The sequence below is a fragment of the Pseudonaja textilis genome, chromosome 1 (assembly GCF_049901715.1).
Source record: "Pseudonaja textilis isolate UNSWEBS1 chromosome 1, rPseTex1.2, whole genome shotgun sequence".
Taxonomy (NCBI): Eukaryota; Metazoa; Chordata; class Lepidosauria; order Squamata; family Elapidae; genus Pseudonaja; species Pseudonaja textilis.
The window spans coordinates 236,775,712-236,796,297 of record NC_141990.1 but is presented as its reverse complement, the minus strand read 5'-3'; the positions used below and the strand labels follow the sequence as shown (position 1 = coordinate 236,796,297).

General features: G+C 38.4%; 1 protein-coding gene and 1 long non-coding RNA gene across 2 annotated transcripts in view; one reads left to right on the top strand and one right to left on the bottom strand.

Moving 5' to 3' along the window:
* Nucleotides 1-3,440: 3,440 nt before the first annotated feature.
* Nucleotides 3,441-8,099, bottom strand: LOC148128107 (uncharacterized). The gene is made up of 2 exons (XR_015740791.1): nt 7,530-8,099; nt 3,441-4,627 (listed from the first exon to the last, which is right to left on the bottom strand). It is a non-coding gene; the product is annotated as an uncharacterized LOC148128107 (long non-coding RNA).
* Nucleotides 8,100-8,164: 65 nt separating this feature from the next.
* PTPRJ (protein tyrosine phosphatase receptor type J) overlaps nt 8,165-20,586 on the top strand; it is a 104,465-nt gene continuing 92,043 nt past the window's right edge. Inside the window, exon 1 of the mRNA XM_087920290.1 lies at nt 8,165-8,290. Within this exon, the coding sequence (XP_087776416.1) occupies nt 8,240-8,290 (51 nt within the window). The 5' untranslated portion in view covers nt 8,165-8,239. The remainder of the gene's footprint in view (nt 8,291-20,586) is intronic.

The window sequence follows — 20,586 nt, the reverse complement described above, 5'->3', positions numbered from 1 at the left end:
TGTTTTCCCCTCCCAAGTGTAAAAAGATCCAATCTTCAATGTGTCAATCAAGAATGGAACATTTTCACTGTTTAGATTAATGCTAACTTCTCAATTTGCCATTCTGACAGCTCTCCTAAAAGAATGTATACAGGAACTTGATAGTGCTGAAAATCACTTAAACATTTGAGTTGCGCTTGAAAAGTTTGAGACCTGGTGATATGTCTCTTTTCATCTTGCTTAATGGATGGTGTCACTTACCGTCATGGCATCAATATCAATGTCCTTGACTTACGACCACAATTGAGCCCATTGGTCATTAGTCACTTTTTTCAGTGTCATTACTTTGAAGTCACTAAATGAACTGTTGTAAGTCTAGGACTACCTGTACAGAATATAAAGGATCAATGTCTAAAACTACAAGGCATCTTGCAACTAATTACTAAGAGATTACTTTATTATCTAAGTAACATTTATGACGTCTAGATGTGGTAGAGAAGAAGAGCATATAATGTGACTCCTTTGAACCAACTAGAGAAGAAAACTAGAGTCATAAATCAAAAAAGGCAAAAAAAATTGGTAACAATTTCTATTTCCATGTTGTTCTAACAAGGAAGCAAAGCAATACTTCTGTTTCTTCCAATAAAGCTGATCCTAGCAGATTCTCTTTTGAGTTCTGGAAACTTGCTATCAAATTTAACTTTTAACTTGACACAGTCACACCCGGTCATTTCCTCCATGAAACAGTGAGACCAGGGAGAATGTTAGGACAAAAAAAACCCTCATGTGTTGTAGCCTACATCCATCTCTTCCTGAAGCTGCCCCAAGCAACAGACCAAATTATTCCTGGCCTTGAATCTGCAAACCTAGACTCTACACCTAGAGAGATGGACAATGACTTGACTGGAGTCAGAACTGATAGTGAAATCTCCCCCAGCATTCTTTCATCTCAAATACATTATGGAAAGGGATTGAAAAAGCCACTCTAGCTTCTCATCTTTGTCTTCAAAAGCCATAAGGAATATTTAAACTCAGCCCTCCCTTCTGAGGTCAAATAAAACAAGGATCTTTATATCCAATATTGTAAATTAACAATTATTTAGAGATCTTCAGGGTTAATTTGGGCATGATCCTGACCAGAAAGTGATCAACCTGTAGGATTTATATTATATACTTATTTGTGCAATATCTCTAGCAAGGATCCTCTTGCAAAGTGACTAGAAATTAACTGGAAAAACCAGGAGTTCTTGTAAATCCTGCAAATGAATTCCAGATGCATTGGACAAAGGGGGCACTGTGGTGCTCAGGAAGGTGTGGCTATGAACTCTATATTCCAACAATACCTGTGTGCTTTTCTGACCACAAGGTAACATTGGAAAGGAATATAGCACAGCTTTCTCCTCTGTCCTTATTCATGCTGGTACAACTAAGTCTGCTTGATTTCTCTATCCCTCGCTTCTATTAAAAATAAAGCTTGTTTAAGAAAACAGGACAATTTTTTCCTGTAGGAGAAAAGGGATCTGTACAGGGGAAAGTAGAAATAATACAAAGGATTAATTCACAGATTATGTTAACTCATTTATTAAATTATAATTTACTGAACCAAGACAATTGCTTGGATTTTATCCATACATTTGGCTAAAATGAGATTGGCTAATTTATGGTTTTATGTATTATACAGCTTTCGAACCACAATCTAGCCATTTTAAGTCTACCTCTTTGGGTGAAGCCAGCTAAAGAATGATGTCCCATTTCTTTTGCATGAATCTATTGATGCAGATTCATGCAGAAGAAATGGGACATCAATCGGTTACAAAACAAATCGATATCCCATTTCTTCTGCATGATTATTTATGGTTAATTCAACCATTGGTTACTCAGTTATCTGGGTTTTTAATCACATTGAACCATAAATCATAGCATGCTAGCTAAAATACCTTTGGCTATTCTGTGATGTGATGTGTCATACAAACACAGACAATAATGATATAGAGGCCTCCAAGTTACTCTGTATATTCATTACATAGAAAGTAAGACTCTGCAATTGTTCGATAGGACTGCAGCCTGTTATGCTGCTCTGAATATTTATTTTGCTGATTAACCGTTATCCATCTCTTCAAAGTAGATTGGGGGAGATCATAAGATCTGCAAAGATTAGCTAGAGGGGACAACAGGAAGTTACAGTCCTTTATCACTGCAAACTGAATCTGTGGACATAATATGTTTAGATTTCAGCAAGGCATTTGACAAAGTAGACCACAACCTACTTCTTAGTAAGCTAGAAAAAAGGTGGAATAGATAGCACCACCACTAGATGGACTCGCAACTGGCTGGCAAACCGTACTCAGCGAGTAGTCCTTAATGGGTCTAAGTCTACATAGAGGGAAGTAAGCAGTGGGGTGCCACAAGGTTCCGTCTTAGGCCCAGAACTCTTCAATATCTTCATTAACGACTTAAATGAGGGAATAGAAGGGGAACTTGCCAAATTTGCAGATGATACTAAGCTGGCAGGAATAGCTAACATCCAAGAAGATAGGCTCAAGATCCAGATGGATCTTGACAGACTAGAACACTGGGCCATATCTAACAAAATGAATTTCAATGTAGAGAAAAGTAAAGTCCTACACTTTGGCAAGAAAAACCAAAAGTATAGACTGGGTGAAACCAGGCTCAATAGCAGTAACTGTGAGAGGAATCTTGGAGTCTTAGTGGACAACCAGCTAAATATGAGCCAGCAGTGTGCAGCAGCAGCCAAAAAAGCTAATGCAATCCTAAATTGTATTAACAGAGGGACACAATCAAGATCAAGGGAAGTACTAATACCACTCTATAAAGCCTTAGTAAGACCACACCTAGAATACTGCATCCAGTTCTGTTCACCACATTATAAAAAAAATGTTGAGACTGTAGAAAAAGTACAGAGAAGAGCAACCAGGATGATTATGGGACTGGAGACTAAAATATATGAAGAACGGTTGCAGGAACTGGGCTTGGCTAGCCTAGTAAAGAGAAGGACCAGGGGAGACATGATGGAGGTCTTCCAATATTTGAGGGGCTGCCACAGCGAGGAAGGGGTCAAGCTATTTTCGAAAGCACCTGTAGGCCAGACAAGGAATAATGGATGGAAACAAGGAGAGATTTAACCTGGAAATACGGAGAAACTTTCTGACAGTGAGAACCATCAACCAATGGAACAGCTTGCCCTCGGAAGTTGTGGGAGCGCCATCACTTGAGACTTTCAAGAAGATATTGGACTGCCATCTGTCAGAAATGGTGTAGGGTCTCCCAGTTGGGCAGGTTGGACTAGATGACCTACAAAGTCCCTTCCAACTCTGATTATCTGTTAAATCTGTTACCTGTTTTATTTGTGTTTTCTCTTGAGTAAAGTACATACCTTGAATCTGAAAGACGGGGAAAGATTCTTGATCCTGTGCCAACGAACATAACAAAACACAGCAATGTTTTGATTGAGTTGCTTTATTAAGATTAGTTATGAAAAGTGATGGAGAAATCAAGTAACAGTGGAAAGAAATATAACAAACTACTTTGATAAAGGTTCCGAACACTGAACACCCAAGATATTCCAAGATGACAAACAGCTGCCTATAAATGACAAACACATGAAAAAAATTAACATAGCATAGGTTTTACCATTCATTTACCCAGGAGGAAGTTAAATAAATATGTCTGGCACACTTAGGGAACGAAAAATAGCAATTAAATGAAAAAGAAACCTATGGAACTGGTGTGCTCATACAACCTGCCAAGCCAAACAAATCAAATAGTGAAATCTGTGAATCAAATTATTTAAACTTTCCATGAATCTACCCCTTGTTAAATTTGCACTAACCCTAAGACTATGTCCTCACTATATACTTACTCACAGTTGAATGAATGTGTGTTAACTATCCCAATTTTTTTGGTTACCCCTGATCACACGTACCTCAAAAGTGGGTGCAGTGGGGTTGGCTAATTAGTTATTTAGTATGTGTACACAGTCTATGAATTAGCTAAACAATGTTATGCAAACAATTTGATTCATTTATAATGTAATAGTTTGGTGAACCTCTTTACTAAATTAGTAGGTAACTTTGCTAATTTAGGAGCAAAATTAAGAATGTTGTACAAATAAGTATATAATACAAATCTTACAGGTTGGTCATTTTCTGGCCAGGATCATGCCCAAATTAACCCAGAAGATCTCTAAATAATTGCATGTTGACCTACAACATTGGATTTGGAAGTCCTTGTTTTATGTGACCTCAGAAGGGAGAGCTGAATTTAAATTTTCCTTATGGCTTTTGAGGACAAGGATGAGAAGCTAGAGTGGGTTTTTTTTCAGTCTTTTTTCTTAATGAATTTGAGATGGAAGAATGCTGGGGGAGATTTCACTGTCGTTCTGACCCTAATCCAGTCATTGTCCATCTCTGTAGGTGCAGAGTCAATCTGCTGCAGTGGTTAAGGCATCAGACTAGAACCTGGGAGATCATGAATTCTAGTCCCATTTTAGTAACAAAGCCAGCTTGGTCATCTTAGCCAGTCACTTTCTCTCAACCCTAGGAAGGAGGTGATTGTAAACGATTTCTCAAAAATATTGCCAAGAAAGCTGCAGGCATTTGTCCTCGAAGTCTCCAAGAATTGGACATGACTAAATGGAAGGGGGAAAAAAAAGATCAGCAGGCAAGTCATTTTCCATGGTTTGGAGCCATATTAGAGATTCATCCCCACATCCAGTTTTACCCAACATAAAGATCCACACCAATTATTCCTCGAGGCTATGAACACACGACATCACCATCCTTCTGTCCCTTGTCCACTGCAATTGTAGCCTATACCTGTCGTTCCTTGCTCCACTTCAGAAATAAACTTTTTCCATGTCTGCCACTGCAAATCATTCTAAATGCTCCCTGCGCAGAGAACCACTATGAGATAAACAGAAGGATGGATGTCTTGCTCTCTGACTGACTACCCTAAGGCTCCTGACATGATTTCCCTTTTTGGTCCTGACATTGATTTTCACAGCCATTTGCTTTTAAGCAACAGAAATTCAAGACTCTCGCACCATGAAAAAGGGAAGAAGAACTGGGAGAGGAAGGAAAGATCTATGTATTTTTTAACCAGAATTCCCCCCGGCACTGGAAAGCAGACATGGAAGGTGAAGATCATTTGCTGCCACTTTTCCAAGTAGATTAGAGAATTGGAAACAAGGGAGCAGCTCTTCTGGGTTTTCCCCCCAAGTTGCTTTTTTTTCCCCTTGGAGGAGAGGAAAATGGACAGAAAGCTGGTCTTTTGGATGCTAGTTCTTCTGATAACCAAAAGTTGTGACCCTCCCATAGGCCTGCTATTCTGCCACCTGCAGAAGCCCTTCCCCTGCATTGTGGGTTAGACAGAGGAACAAGACATGAGAGCTTTTTATGCATGTGTTCACTGACCTTGTGGTAAGCTGTTAAATATGTGCCTCTCTGATGTGGACCAGCAGTACAGCAGGGAACTGTTCATACATCCCAAACTATCTTCAGAAGTTTAACGTTTTAGGGTGCTGAAGCTGCAGGCCTGCCCCTGGACAAGTGTTTGAACTGCCTCCCCTCTTTGCTGAAGCTGTGGATGGTCAGCGGCTTTATTAGAGGGATGTTAAAGCCGCAGGGGACACGTTTAAAAGACTGAATAATGGAGAGGAGATTTCAAGCTGGGAAAAGCAGCTGTGCTGCTGCACTTACGCATGGTTAAAGATGATAAAGCACCTTTCCAAGGAATGCTGCTTCCCCAGCTTCAGCTCTTACCCCTAGCAAGGAGCAGGAAAGGAGAGATTGGGCCTTCTCTCTCCTTTTCTTTTACCATGGATAATGGGAGAAGAGCAGCAAAGAACAGCTCCTCTGGCTCCAGTTCTGACACCACATAAGGCTTCTGCTGCCAATAACTGGTATCAAGTGAGGAATTCCCCACTCCACTTCTCTTCTCCTCCAGGGTCTCTGTGACACAGAACTCCAATTCTGTTTTACTGTCAAAACAGAATTGGAATTCAAATTGCAATCGGGACTTCTTTGAACTTCTGAGTCAGCTACCATGGAGAAGAATCCTAGGTCAGCTTTCTTTTGCCAATGATGCATCAAACAAATGGCTCCTGGTTCAAGAAACTCTAAATCAATTTGTTAAGGTACAACAGCTTCTTTGTTTTGTCTTATTACATTGGTATTTTCTAATTAAAAATTCTGACTATGAAACCAGATCTTGATCAAGAAGAACTGGATCATATTCAATGCCCAGGTGGAATGAACTACAGATAATTAGTTCTGCGCAAGTAGACTGCCATTTGATCCCGACTTTTATTCTGCGTTCAGGTTGCTAGAATGTCAAACATCAAAGCATGCTCTCTATATTCCTTTTGTACAAAATTGAAAGCAAAATAATTAATTACAGTGTAGCTGTACTGCAGTTTTCTCATTTGACTGGTGACACACGCCTGTTTCCCTTTATTTATTTTTTTATGACAGAAGCAGAAGTGAAATCTAAAGGTGGCTTGTAAGGTGGTAAATCTACACAGCCTATTAAAAAGGGTGCAAAGAAGCTTTGAAACAAGCTGCTGGTCCTTTTTGCTACCCTTCTGTTATATTTCTGCAGAAGAAAAATCTTCTTGTATTCAGCAGAGCCTTTTTCTGATGATTTTCCAACTACAATTTTCTGTTACAGCTTGTCTGTTGCTACAAATCAACAAGGCTGCAATCTTATGCATACTTGATGGAAATAAATTTTGAGAGTTAAAGCAGGTGACTTTACAGAGTGATAATATATGGCTGTAAAAAGCTGTACATCGAGAAAGAACAAGAAAAATATAAGCATAATTGAATTATGGATTTGGCGATGTTGCTAAGAATATCATGCCCCCCACAAGGAGTAGGAAATAAAGGCTGACTGCTCACTCTGAAGCAGTGATCAGCAGCTGAAAGCTCACTATATGAGGTAAATGGATGACAGATTAGGAAAAATGATTAAATTTGTCTTAAGGAAATCAAAAGAGATGAAGTGAGCAACATAGAATGATTCTGGAAGATTTGTGGATTGTTGCTGGGATCCGCAGATTTCTTCATAGCATGATTAGGGTCAAGCTTGAGTTGTCAGCCCCTAATATTACCCATGTCTTCTCACAACCAGCATGTTTGCATGTAACACTAAGCTACCAAAATAGTCAACCTGCTTGGCAAACCCAGTTCTTGTGCCACATGACATGAGGTCAGTTTGTGGCTCATTGTGCCCCAGAACACAAAAACATGGCAATCACTGCAAAGCTGGATGCTCACTTCCAAGATATTTCATAGCAAACCACTCCTATATACACTAGTATGGATGGAGCCACAAAAAAATTGCACATGACCAGGCAAACTTGACATTTATGAAATGCTCAGGAGATGATACACTGCAACTGTTTCATGCGTGTTTTTGTTGCAAACTCCTTCCTTTGGGTAGTTTACGCACAGCACTGAGTCATGGGTCGTTTGGTAACCTACTGAATCAATCACACATTAAACCTAAAGCAGGCAAAATGTACACTTTACCACAAGGCGTGAATTCAACGCCAGAGTTTGCTTCCCAAGATCCTAGTCGTCCAGTTGCAAATCCGGGTACAACAAGCACTCCCGCTCTCCAAAGAAACCGGAAGATCCCTCATCCAGCGGCATTTTGAAATTCCCCCACCGCAGAAAATATTCTCTGCGAGGAAGAGGAAGAGGAGGAGGGGAGGCAAAACGCTTCAAGGGAGCCGCTTGCACCCTAAGCCCCGATCGCGGGAGAGAAGGAGGGAGGGAAGGAAGCAAGGCGGGCTCGAACAACTTCCTACTCGGCTGCCAGCATCAAACGCTGAAAACCAACCCTTTAACTGCCGCCAACGTGGAGCTGAATTTCTGTCCTCTGGAAACGGCAGCGTGGAGGAAGCGATGAATGGTCAGAAAGGGGCGGTGGCTGACTCTTTGCCCTCCCCAGGCGGTTGCCGTGCCGGGGTTTCTGCCTGTTAGTTCGCGTCTCGTCTCTGACTTCTTCCCAGCGGCCGCGGGGGTGGAAAAGAAAAGGCTGCGGAGGGCTCCTCGGAGAAGGGAGCGAGGCGTGAGCAGCGCGGTTCCTCCGCTTCCCTCCTCCGGGGCTGTCTTTCTTTCTTTCTTTCTTTCTTTTTGGCGGGCGGGTTAGGAGACTTTCTGCCATGACTACATAGAGCGGCGCTGAGTGAGCGCGCATTCCCGAGCTGCCGCCGCCGCCACCGCCACCAGGCACCATGAGGGGACAGGCGCAGGTTTTTTTCCTGGTTCTGCTGTGCCTCGGCAAGGTAAGGCGTGTGGAGGTTGAGGTCATTTGGGGAGGGGGAACTGGGGTGGGGGTGGGGGAAGACAGATCGATCTTCTGCGGGAGAAGTTCTCGGTGGTCTGGTCGCCGCCCCCTTCCCCATCTCCCCGCATTCACCTCCGCCGCGGGTGAGGTAGCCCCTCCCCCACCTTCGACCAAACTTGCCCTCGAAAACGCCTCCCGGTTTCAACTCTGTTAACTTCCTCCTTCCTACCTGTTTACTCCCCCCCTCTCCCCCACCTCCCCGCTGCCGTCGTCCTTGTGACACCAGTTTTTTTTTTTTCCCCTCATCCAGCTGGGAAGTGGGGAAAGGTTTCACTTAGTCGCTCGGTTCGGTTCAGAAAAGGGGAGGCTTTTTTCGCGCAGGTATTGCTGACGGACGTGCTGGAGGTTTGGAGGTCTTGCACCATAGGCGTTTGGGTAACCCCGTCCGTCTTTGTGCAACGTGAGGCGTCCGAAAACCTCAGCAGGGCAACGGGTTTTAGGTTTTGCTATCCCAGTATAAGGGCCAGCTTCTCTCTCTGCCCTACGAAGAGGACAATGACAAACCTCTTTTGAAACACCTTGGCAAGAAAACTGCAGGGACTCTTCGCCAGGAGTCAAAAAACTGCCTGGAAAGTATATAATAGGCGAAGATTTAACGGTGCAGGGACAATTCACCAGTGATTGCGAAAGCCTGCTTGGTTGTGGCAGTGTATAATTATGGAATTTGTTTGTATGCATTCCCATACATATGTCATTCATAAATCAAATCTCGTTAAGCATTTTAGAGGTGACTATTGGGACTACAGAAATCCGGACAAATCTACAGGAGACATGCTTTTAATCTGTTTACTGGTTGTCTGGATTCTATCCCTAACATCGGAATAAAAGATAAGCAAATATACAAAGTGTTCAGTTTGTGGTGTGTGGCCTATCTCATCCATGATGCTAAGCCACATTACCTCTGGTTTTGGCTTGATGTTATGACACTTGCCACTCAGGTTCACGATTCATAGTTTGTAGTGAAAGCCCCAGAACTGAAGCAGTGGTTTAAAACTCTGAATATGAGCTCCCAAGCACTTCAAAACATTTTCAAAGTTGCAATTTTCAGTGTGACAGAAAGAGGAAATGTTACGTGAGTGAAAAATAACCATGTTAATAATAATAATAAAAAAAACACTATAAAGGCCAAGCATGAGTCCAACTGTGAATCATTTTACACATGGTTCATGGTTTACTGTTTTAATAATTTCCTGTAGTTTATTCAAACTTGGTTAAACTGTGGTTTAACTTAACATGAACCTAGCCTATGCATTCCTGGGGTTTCAAATGTGTATTTAAATGTTATGTTCTGAAGTGACTTCTCTATTTGTCTGAAAAATCATCAGGCCAGTAATTAATCTCATCTTTAATCTAAAATTATACCTGTTAATTGATTTGTTTGTTAAATTCACTCTTTAATGCTGTATTTAAAAAAAACCATTTTGCTTTTGCACCCCTTCTCACTTTTAACAACTATGAAGGTCCACAAAAGAGTATATGGATTATATTTATCAATATTTAGCATACCAAAAATTAATGTAGACACATTAATAGAATACTTACTAAATGGTCATTATACTGATATAAATTATAATGATCATAAATATTAAGCCATTAAATATTAAATAATATTTTGTCTGGAAACTATACTATTTTGTAACAAAGAGAAAGATGCCATTTTAAATTTTTTTGCAAAGATCTTCATTTTGATTTTGTAAACCCCTAAGAGTGTCTTTGGGGGGCGGCTTGGCATCCTTGGACTACACTTTCAGAGATACTACTTCAATTCATTTCAGCTTTAATGGAGTTGGACGGATGCAGTTTTGCTACCCTTCCTATACTTGCTGAAATATTTGCTTAGTTTTTCATTTGTATTGTGTTCTTTTTTATCTTCCTGTGGTTTAGCATGCTGATCATAAAGCAAAAGGAGCAAATCTTCCTTCCCTTTTCCCCAAATATCCATTTTAATATTAGTGTACAGAGGAAACCATTATTCTAATATGCTATTACAAAATGAACAGATGGTAGATAGCTGAAATAACCAGTAGAATGGAATAACAAATGCTATGCAACATTAATTCATTGAGGAACTTACAGAAGGGGGAAGTCATACTGGATCTGATTAATTTATCTAGAGAAAGATAGTGCATCTCTGCTGCAGTCAATCTCAGTTATGGAAACTATACCGCCTCTCTAAATCCTTGTAGATTCTTTAAGATCTCCAAAATTTATTACATACATAGAATTCTAGTGCAAAGGAAGGATTATTTATTAAATACATAGCTGAAGTATAATTATATTCACTTTATTTAAATATGTCATCAAATCAAATTGTACATTTTTGGTGTATGGCTCCCAGTTTATCACTTCGTAGCCCAGGAAAGTTACATATTCCTCATTTACAGTTGCAGTTGTATAACATTATAGTGTATTGTAGTGGTTTACCAAGAACTTGTTTCTAGACTAATGTCATTAAACACAAAGGCCCGGTTCACATGTTGTACTTAGCCGGGAATTTTACCAAGGTTTGCAGAATTATGCTATGCTGTAGCTGTTTGAATTTGGTTTATAGAATATACTATAATTGGCTAGATTCACTAAACCAGTGATAAAAATCAGTGAAATTGGTCTTCAGTTTATACATGATCCAGGCCAATGGGAATATATGTATCTTTAAAAGACTGCCTCCTACATATGATGTGTTTGCTAGCAATATTCCCATAGGAAAGATGTGTAACCTGCCCAATTAAGGAATACTCTAGGAATTAAAAATAAATTAGTGTTTTTTACAATGAGATGGAGAACTTTTGCCCTTTTTGATGCTGCTGAATTGTAGCTCTTAGCATCTGTCACCACTGGGCATGCTGGTAGGGGTTACTGGAAATTATCAATCAGCTACATCTGTAGGAGTACATGTTCCTCACTCTGGTTAATGATATGGTTGGTCTTTTTCAGGTTTAGTAATATTCACAACAATAAACTTTCAAACTATTGTTACTGCAGTTGTCATTTACTAATTTATAAGATTGATAAAATCTTAATAGTCTGAACGGCTCTTAGGAGTTTGCAATTATCTACTTTTGCTGGCGAACTTTCAAAACATGGTGCTTATCATAATAGCCAAGCTATTGACACCTTTTTCATATACATTGCCCCATTGCTACTGTTATGATACACCAAACTATAAACTGATCATAGAAGCGATGCTTGCAGTACATACTTGGCTAAAACATGGTTGGTTGATTGTGTAATTTACATTTATAGTAAAATAGAAAACTTGATTTTAATGATTGTTAGCATTTGGGCATACAAGAAGATCTCAAATTCTGAGATCCTTAATTTCTAAGGCAGTCATGTCTGCAGACAAAAGTGCAGAGAAAATTAGGTGTCCTTGTTATCACATCCCTTCAATATAAACCAGTTCTCTCCTTCCATCCCAGCCCTCTGGAAACCAGGAGAGGATTGAAGGGGAGGGAGGAAATCCTCACACACCAGGGGTCTGACTAAATACCGAAAGGGAAACAAAAAATTTATAGCTTGGGCAAGCTAAGGTAAGTAAGAGAAGGTCACCAGTCAGTTCCAGGATTTAAACAAAAATCAATTTTATTAAAGGTATCAAAAGAACATAGGAGTCTACACATCACATACAGGCAAAGAAGATAAAATATACCCCAAATACATATACACACAGAGAAATCTAACTATAGCTTACATACTTGTCATAAACTCTCATCCAGGATTCCAGCCAACTTTCTCTCAAGTCGCTTTTCTACAACCTGACAGATCCCCCTTCTTTTCTTTTATCGGCCCTCAGGTTTAGTGACTGAGCACATAAGGCTGGCTTGTAAGTTAAAGGGCTGGCTGTGCCTCCTATACAACCTAATAGGGGTAAGTAGTTTCGTGTGGCCTAAGTATTGCGATCTTTCTCTGTCACTTCCAAAAATATTTGGCATATGTGCCTTAAATGCATGCAGATGTAACTGAGAAATGAATAGCTATTTCATGATCAAATCATTATACATTTGGCATCCTTAGAAGCCAGTGGAAATGTATATAACAATAGGAATTCAAAAAGCATGTACTCTTCTACAGATAAAATTTGCAAATTTGAGAAGCCACAGATGTACATTGCATCATTTGAGACTTTTAAGAATTTTAAAAGAACTAACATGGTATTAAATAAAGAGCTAAAAAATGCTGTTTCTTAATGAGTGGGTTCACACTTTGTATCAGGTTATAATTTAGGATTTGACTTAGCAAGTTGATTGAAAAGAATCTTTAATGTTTTGCAATCCATGATTTATTGCTTAGCATAAATGTAGCAATATTTTTTATCAGTGTGGGTTTTATTTTTTATAATAAAAAAAGAAACCAGCCTCTGAAGGCCTCAAGGTTGTGCTAGTGACATCACGAGGATAAACGAAAATGTTCAGCAGCATTTCAGTATTGTTACCAGAAGCACTGATGTGTCTCATTGGTATAGATTGAAACAGATGCATTAAACTTATCAAAGCATTTACCTTGGGGACTATGGCATGCCTGCCTATAGCTTAGCATGTTAATAATCCAAACAACTTTGTTTTATTCAGTCAATCATTGGGCCATGAAGCTCATTCTTTCCAGTGCTTATATATAATAACCATAGCATTTAAGAATACAGTGACCAGATAACTTAGGATTTACTGAATAAACTAACTGGGGTCACAGAGCACCCTAAGACGTAAACAAGCTCTGCAAATCACAATACTTTGCACAACCTGCAAAATAACTATAATACAGTGAGCTGTATGAACCCAGCTATTCACATCGCTGCAATTCTGACTTCCTCAGTAAGAAATCAGTTTAAAATTCCCATCCCTTTGCCATCTCATAGCCAGTATCCTTCATCTTCAAAACAAACTGGGAAGACCCCCTGAGATTCTGAAATCCGTCACAGAATAATATGCCTGAGGAAAAGAAAAATTAGAACAAATCTTCATGGACACCAGTATGACAAGTAGTATCCCAGTCCAAGGTGGAGTTTGGAGATTCTCAGTTTGAAAGGGGTTTTGTTAGAACTTCAGCCACAGGTGCTACAAAGTAGTTTCTGAATTCCTTCCATTAGGGGGTTGGAGGCAATGAACGATAGCTAATTAATTCTCTATTCAAGTTCTAATAGTTACCACAGAAAAAGAGGAAGAAGTCATTGCCTGGAGAAGTGAGATAGAGAAATTGTCTTGATGTGGAATCACTCAGATAAATAATTTGTTTTCTTGTCTTGCAAATGAACAGCAAGGGCAGCATGAAGAAGCAGGCACCAATAAATTGCCTGTGTCACTGAAGGATATTTGCCTTCCTGTAGATTTTGAAGACAGAATTTAAAAACAAAAAGGAGGTAAAGTAGCCACCATCCAGAACAGAATCAGCAATTGAGGAATGGTTACTGTTTCTAGTTGCTTTTCCTAGATTTTTGCTCTTGCAAGCAAGCCATTTGTAAATGTTAGCAGAAGATGCTAAAGACATTGTTGCATTACTCTTGGATCTACACAAGCAAGTTGGTTGAGACGCCATTGCAAGCACAGTTAATCCTCAAATTACGACTGTAATGGAGCCTGCCCATTATAGTTATTGAATGGGTCAGTCATGTGACAGACCCAATTTTACAATATTTTTTTGCTGCAGTCATATTGTAAATGAGGCATTTGTAAGTGCAAATGCTATGGTTGTTAAGTGAACCCATTGTTCACTGTCACCTGGTTTTGTTGAACAACCAGAAGTGATGGTTTTCTGCAAAACTTCCATGTGACCACAGAACACTTCAAACCACCATAAATAGAGTGATGTTGGATTTTCAAGTCTGAGTCTTAGGTCTGCATTTTCAGATAGGTTGTAACTTTGACCGGTTGTTAAAAGCAACCATCCATAAGTTGGGAACTACCAGTAGTGATAGTTAAGTCTTGGGAAGGGGGATGAATCTTCGTGGGTTGGCAGTGGTGTGATAAAGCACTTCAGCTTTGCAAGTTGATGCAATCAACATCTGTCTTGTTGAAGGCACCAACTTAATTTCTGAATTCAGGTTAATTTTCATTTCATGGAATTGTGTAGGACTCAATGAAGTGGCATTTGTTTTCTCACTAATGTATTGTGCAGTCCTTCTGTTGTAATTAGTAAACTGTGTTTTATGGCTTCAAGTTAATTCACTAATTCATAATTTACAAACCACAGAAACTTAAAGCAGGATTCTTTGTTTTCTTCTTTTGTGTGTGGTGGGGGGACCTCTAGAGAGAGTTTCCGTGTTAGACTAAGGGAGAAAAACTAAAATGCTGTCCATTTTCTATCCCTTAAGAGTGCTGCCTCTTGATCAGAGATTCTGTTGTTTTTTTAAGTAGAGTTTCATTGAAACTGAAACTTTTTGAGAATCCTTGCTTAAAGCAATTTGTGAACCTAGCAGTTAACATGACAGATGAGGAAGAAAAGTAATTGTTTATGATGATAAATCAGAGTTCTTTTTAAAAAAAGGTTACATTGCCATGTAGAGGTGGGCTTGGTTATTTTCCCAAAGTAATCAGCAGCTTCTTTTAGTTGGTCTATTTATTTTTATTTATATTAGATATTATCTTAAACATTTGTGCTTTACAGGTAGTCCTCGACTTACAACAGTTCATTTAGTAATTGTTCAAAATTATACATAACAGCACTGAAAAAAAAACAACTTATGAGCATTTTTCACACTTACGACTGTTGCAGGTCATGTGATCAAAATTCAGATGCTTGGCAGCTGGTTCATATTTGTGATGGTTGCAGTGTCCCAGGGTCGCATAATCCCCTTTTGAGACCTTCTGATAGGCAAAGTTAATCGGGAAGCTGGATTCATTTAGCGACCGTGTTACTAAATAAACACCCGAAATGATTCATTTAACAATTGTAGCAAGAAAGGTCATAAAATGAGACAAAACTTACTTAACAGTTGTCTCACTTAGCAACTTAAATTTGGGGCTCAATTGTGTTTGTAAGTCGAAGACTACCTATATTTATATTAAGTATTGATTTAGACAATGGTGTACTTATTTAGATGGACTACTACGGTTTGAACTAACTTAGTTCACACTATATGCAACACCGAAATCAAACACATTGTGTCTTAGTGCTGTGACAGTGAACCTAAGACATGTGTCACAGGTGACGTGCCATGTCATTTTTGGTGACACATCCGGCCTACAGACCCTTTGGAGAAAGCCCGGCCCTCGGACAGCTTCTAGATCCTCTCCAAAGCATGCAAGCACAGGGAAGCCTTTCCCTCTGTTTTGGGAGTCTACAAGGCTCCCCAAGAGCATTTTCCAAACTTTCTAGGCCTCGTTCGACCTGGAGCTGCTTTGGATAGGAATTTTGAGAAATATCATTATCTAAGTTAATAAGTGTATATAGCTAGTTATTAAATAAAATAAAATTATTTATTACTCTGTTACGAATTATTTCTCTTTTGAACTGGGGGCACCTTTCCCCCACTGACACACCAGCAGAATCAAGATAGGCATTCAGGGGTTTGCCATCACTGGCTTAGTGTAATACAGGAACAATCCCAGCAAGGATTGTTCAGTGTACCATTACCTGTAGGAAAATGTCTTCAGTTAAACCCAGATGATTTTTTAATGTTACAAAGAGTCAGTGTGGGCAAGGCAAGCTGTCTTCCTGGGGTATAAAGTTGGGAAAAAATGCATTATCTGAAGTGAACAGTGCCCTAAATCTCTGTAATCTCTCTTTCTACTTGCCAGCACTAAATATAACCTCTAAATGCAGTAGAAAGAGAAATTAAGCATATTGATGTGATATTGTTTATAATATTTTAATAATGTACAGGCAGTTCCCTAGTGTAAGAACAAGTTTTGTTTCAAATTCAGACTTTTAACTCAAATTTGTAAGTTGGAACTCATCTCTATGAGCAGACTTACTATTAAAAATGGTGGATGGAGTTTTCCTTTCTTGAGCCGACCAACCAGTGAAGCCACACAATGAACCACTGAAAATTTGTATATTAAAAATATGCAACTTCAGCAGTTCATTAAAAATCCTGCACACCTTCAGCAGTTCATTGGCTGGATTCCATTTTATTGGCAAACCTGGTTGTCCTTGAGTTTGACAACTGCAACAACACCCTGCGATCACTCGTAGATAAATTCTGTGGTGAATTTTATGCAGGGCTGTCAGTATTTATCTCTCAATTATATTTAATGCAAACAGATAGCAGTTCAGTTTTTTTTTTTTTGTTAGAAAAGGAAGTAACTAAGTTATAGATCTGCTGATGTATAGAATGATTTGTAGATGAAGAATGCTGGTTTCATATCTAGCAACAAAATGTTGCTGCTTCCAAAAATAGTGCATGCAACATATGGAGAGTTTAAGGCAAGAAAAAGTAATCTACATTTTTTTTCTGCTGCTCAGTCAAGATCTGCTAATTGTTGACAATGCTGAAGGAAGAAATAAGGAATTGACTAGTTCCAACTTCAGTATTGTTAATCAATGCAACTTCACTTCAATATAAGTAATTTGTAATTACAACACTTAGCAAATAAATCACAACAGATTAATATTTTACATTCAGAATAATAATAGTTCTTGAGCCTGTGGAATATGATTCCTTTTTTTCAAGCAGCTCAGATAATTTTACAATTCAGAGAAGTTAAAAACAAAAATTCTTGGAATTCTTGGCTTTTGTGAAGTGCACATATGCCAGTTCCTGTATCCTGATGCTCCATTTACGATTTGTATTTAACCTCTATTGGAAAATAATTTCAGGTAAATTGATGTTACTTATTTCTTTCCCCAGGTAGCATAAAACACTTTGCTAGTTTCACCCTCAACTGCTTCATATCGTCTCTCACACATCCATAAGGAGTTTTGAACCTATTTTTTTTTGTTTCTGCCAGATTGTCACAGTAGTGTAGTGGTTATATATACTTTCAAATTTCTGCAAGCGTTTTCTTAAAATTATCTTCCTTGCCATTCTTCAGGAATGTCATTTGGAACAAATTAAGGAGTTTTAACTGGAGACAACTTGTTTTTAGTTTTGCACATATTTGTGAATTAACTAGAAACTTACTTACCGAAAGGAGGAGCATATTCATACTCTGAACCTTTGCTTTTCTGTACCTTTTCTGTGCCATACCTATGAAACAGAGCAGTTGTCCAATTGGCAACAAGTTGTTAAGGGATAATGACAAAAAATAATGGCACAGGATCAGCTGGCTTTGCTAAACGAAATATGCATGCTTGGTGGATACAGCCTTGCTGTATTGGAGATGAATAGAGTACAGAAAAAGATTGTTTTTTCAGTCACTATGGATTAGAATTCTAATTGAGTGATATAGACATGGAGTGAAAAATGGCAAATAGAGACCTTGGACATGTTGCAAGATGCATTTAAAGCAGATATGCTATTAAATGAGAATATCTGAAGTATTTTGTATTAGAATTATAGAACTGTAGTGATATGGACCTGAAGTCCCACGGTTACTGTTTACAGATTCTTACTGCAAAAAATACCATAGTTGCTTAAGCTGCATAGTGTAGTTATTAATAAGAAAACAATTGGGCTGAATAAAGCCTTTTTTTCCTAATTTCATTTTCAGTATTTTATTTTTTATTTTATTTTTGAAATTTGCAATGAAAGCTTCATTTCCCTTATTTCATTACCTTCATTTCCCTCTTAGTATTGGCTAGGGCAGTCTGCTTAAAGAAACAAACTTTTAGCTTCAACAAGGGTTCCAGCTGCTCAGAAAATTAGCAGCCAAGTTGCTTTGGGAGATTCTGCCTCTCTTGTGTGGTGAAAGATGACTGTTTTCCTCTCCCTCCTCACTTTAAGTGGTGTGAAAGTGTCTGGTTATGCTGCATTGCTCACTTTATGTTGGGCAGTGATAAATGAGCAGCAGGAACACGAACAGAGAATTTGGTCAGAAATACTGCTCTAGTTGGCAGGTTGGCACTACTCACTGCAGCCAATACCACTGTCAGTCTTGTTATTTACATTGGCTGGCCTAATCTGTGCTCTGTCCAAACCCCCTTTGGTTGTACTAGCTAGTCTTTGCAACTAGACGAGACTGGGAGAGCCATAGGAACATATACGACTAAATGAGTATCCAATGTATCATATATCAGACAATTCAGTGGTGAGTAAATGCTTAAGTCCTACACCATATTGTGACAGTTTGCACTCTGTAAATCAGTTTATTTTATTGAATGATTCATTTTATATCTATTATTGATTGCTTTTCACATTAAAATCTCTTGGCCTCTGGGTTACCTAACTAAATGAGAACAGTGTATGCTTTGTTTAATGCATTCTGAATGCTTAATGACACTTTTGGTGACTGGGTATTCATTGTTTAAAAAGACTTTGCTCTTACCTTAACTCTAGTGCATAAACCAGGCCACTGACCCATCCCAACAAGCTGGGATGTTTTAAAAATCATAGTTTTATGTGATACAACTTAGCTTACCTGTTTGGAGAAACATGCAGTTGGAAATGAACCTGGCCATTGTTTAGCTCAAGCCACTATGTAAAGTGTAATTACTGTCATCAAGCCTTTGATTAAATACCTCTGGCAATGAAGCCCATGTTCCAATACAGGCAACATTCCATGGACAAGCAATGTAAAAAAATCACACTTGGCCAATAAAGTATTCTATGTTAAAAAAGATATATCTCCAAATGCTTGTTTAAAACTGTTTCCCTGAAATTTCCATTTGTTGGTTCCAGTTCTGTTCTCTGTAAAAACAATTTTATTTTTTTAGTTTAGTTTAGTTTATTGCCTCCAATTTATGACAGAATAGGAATCTTTGTATTGACTGCCTTGATCCCACCAGGTTAATCTGTGTTTAAGAATCAAATGTGGGTTATTTTGAAGGATGGTTATCTTTAATTTTAGCATGAGAGCCTCTAGCCCAGGAACAAGTAGCATGATTCATTTTATACTCTTGGGCATAACAAGATAATCCTTTGAATTAATAACCAACTTCAATGTAGGTGGAGATTTTTTTTACCAGGTTCTTAATTATCTGTGATTTTGTTTTTATTTTGCTTAGTCATGATTCTTAATATGTGATAAGCCCCGGGATTCTTATCAGTTAATAAGGCTTTTGCCTAGTTCTCATGTGGTTATATGTTTATCATGAAAAGTACTGTAATCTCTGTTCACGATACTCATGATTTACTGAGTTTGGCGTAGTAAATCCCACCAATATATTTCATTCAATAAACTTACCATGCTTTGTTAGCCTAGATTTTTAAAATGATATTGAGTAGACAAAAATTATTTCCAACTTATTAAAAACTTTATGACTTCTGTAGGGAAATGTGCTTTTCCTGCTGTTTCATCATGAATTTCAAATTTAAAAATTCAAAGTATATAGCCCTTCTGAAAAAAAATACCTGTATGAATTATTTCTAATGTCTTCATTATAATTCAAGATGCCTTTTGTTTCTTAAACCTGACAGAATGTTACCTTAAATTTATACGTGTGTGTGTGTGTGTGTGTGTGTGTGTGTGTGTGTTATTTTGAGTCTATGACAGCACAATGCATAAACAAAAACAGGCAGTAATGCAAAGTGGAGTAAATAGAACTAACGATGGGAAGATTTTAAAATTTAGTCTGTTTATTTAATAGATTTGTATACCAGCCTTTCTGTCAGTGGAATAAACCATATAAAATTGGTTTAAGCTAAACCACGTCATACTAATCAAACCTAAGCTACAGTATGGCTTAATATTATGGTGTTATTGTATCATTTTCTTGTGCCTTATTTGTACATGTCAGGAAAGAAAGCAATTGTAAAGGTATAGGACCAAGCCCTCTCAATTTTTTTCTGTAGCCAAGAGGTTTGGATAAATTCAGTTCATAACATTCTTGCATCATTATGTCTGAGCCAGGAAACTTACTAAACAAAATGGAATTCACAGTTAAACATTAATTTGCAATTAGAAATTGGCTTATTTTAGCACCTGTTCCTGTTGCGAATGTAGTAAGTGAGGAATTTGCTGAATAAAAGCAAAAGTCTGGTTTGTTGTTTCTTGCAATGTCTGTGATGAAAGAAGAAATTGCTTATCTTCAAGGCTGAGTTTAGCCTCACCTAAAACTCAGAAAAGAGAGGAAGCTTACTGATTGCTTATCTGTAGTTTTGAGGGAAAAAAATACAACAAAAATATTCACAATAGGGAAATGTTCAAAATACAGGTGAGTAGTTGTAGTCTATAAAAGTGGAAATTCTGACCCAAGAAGTCA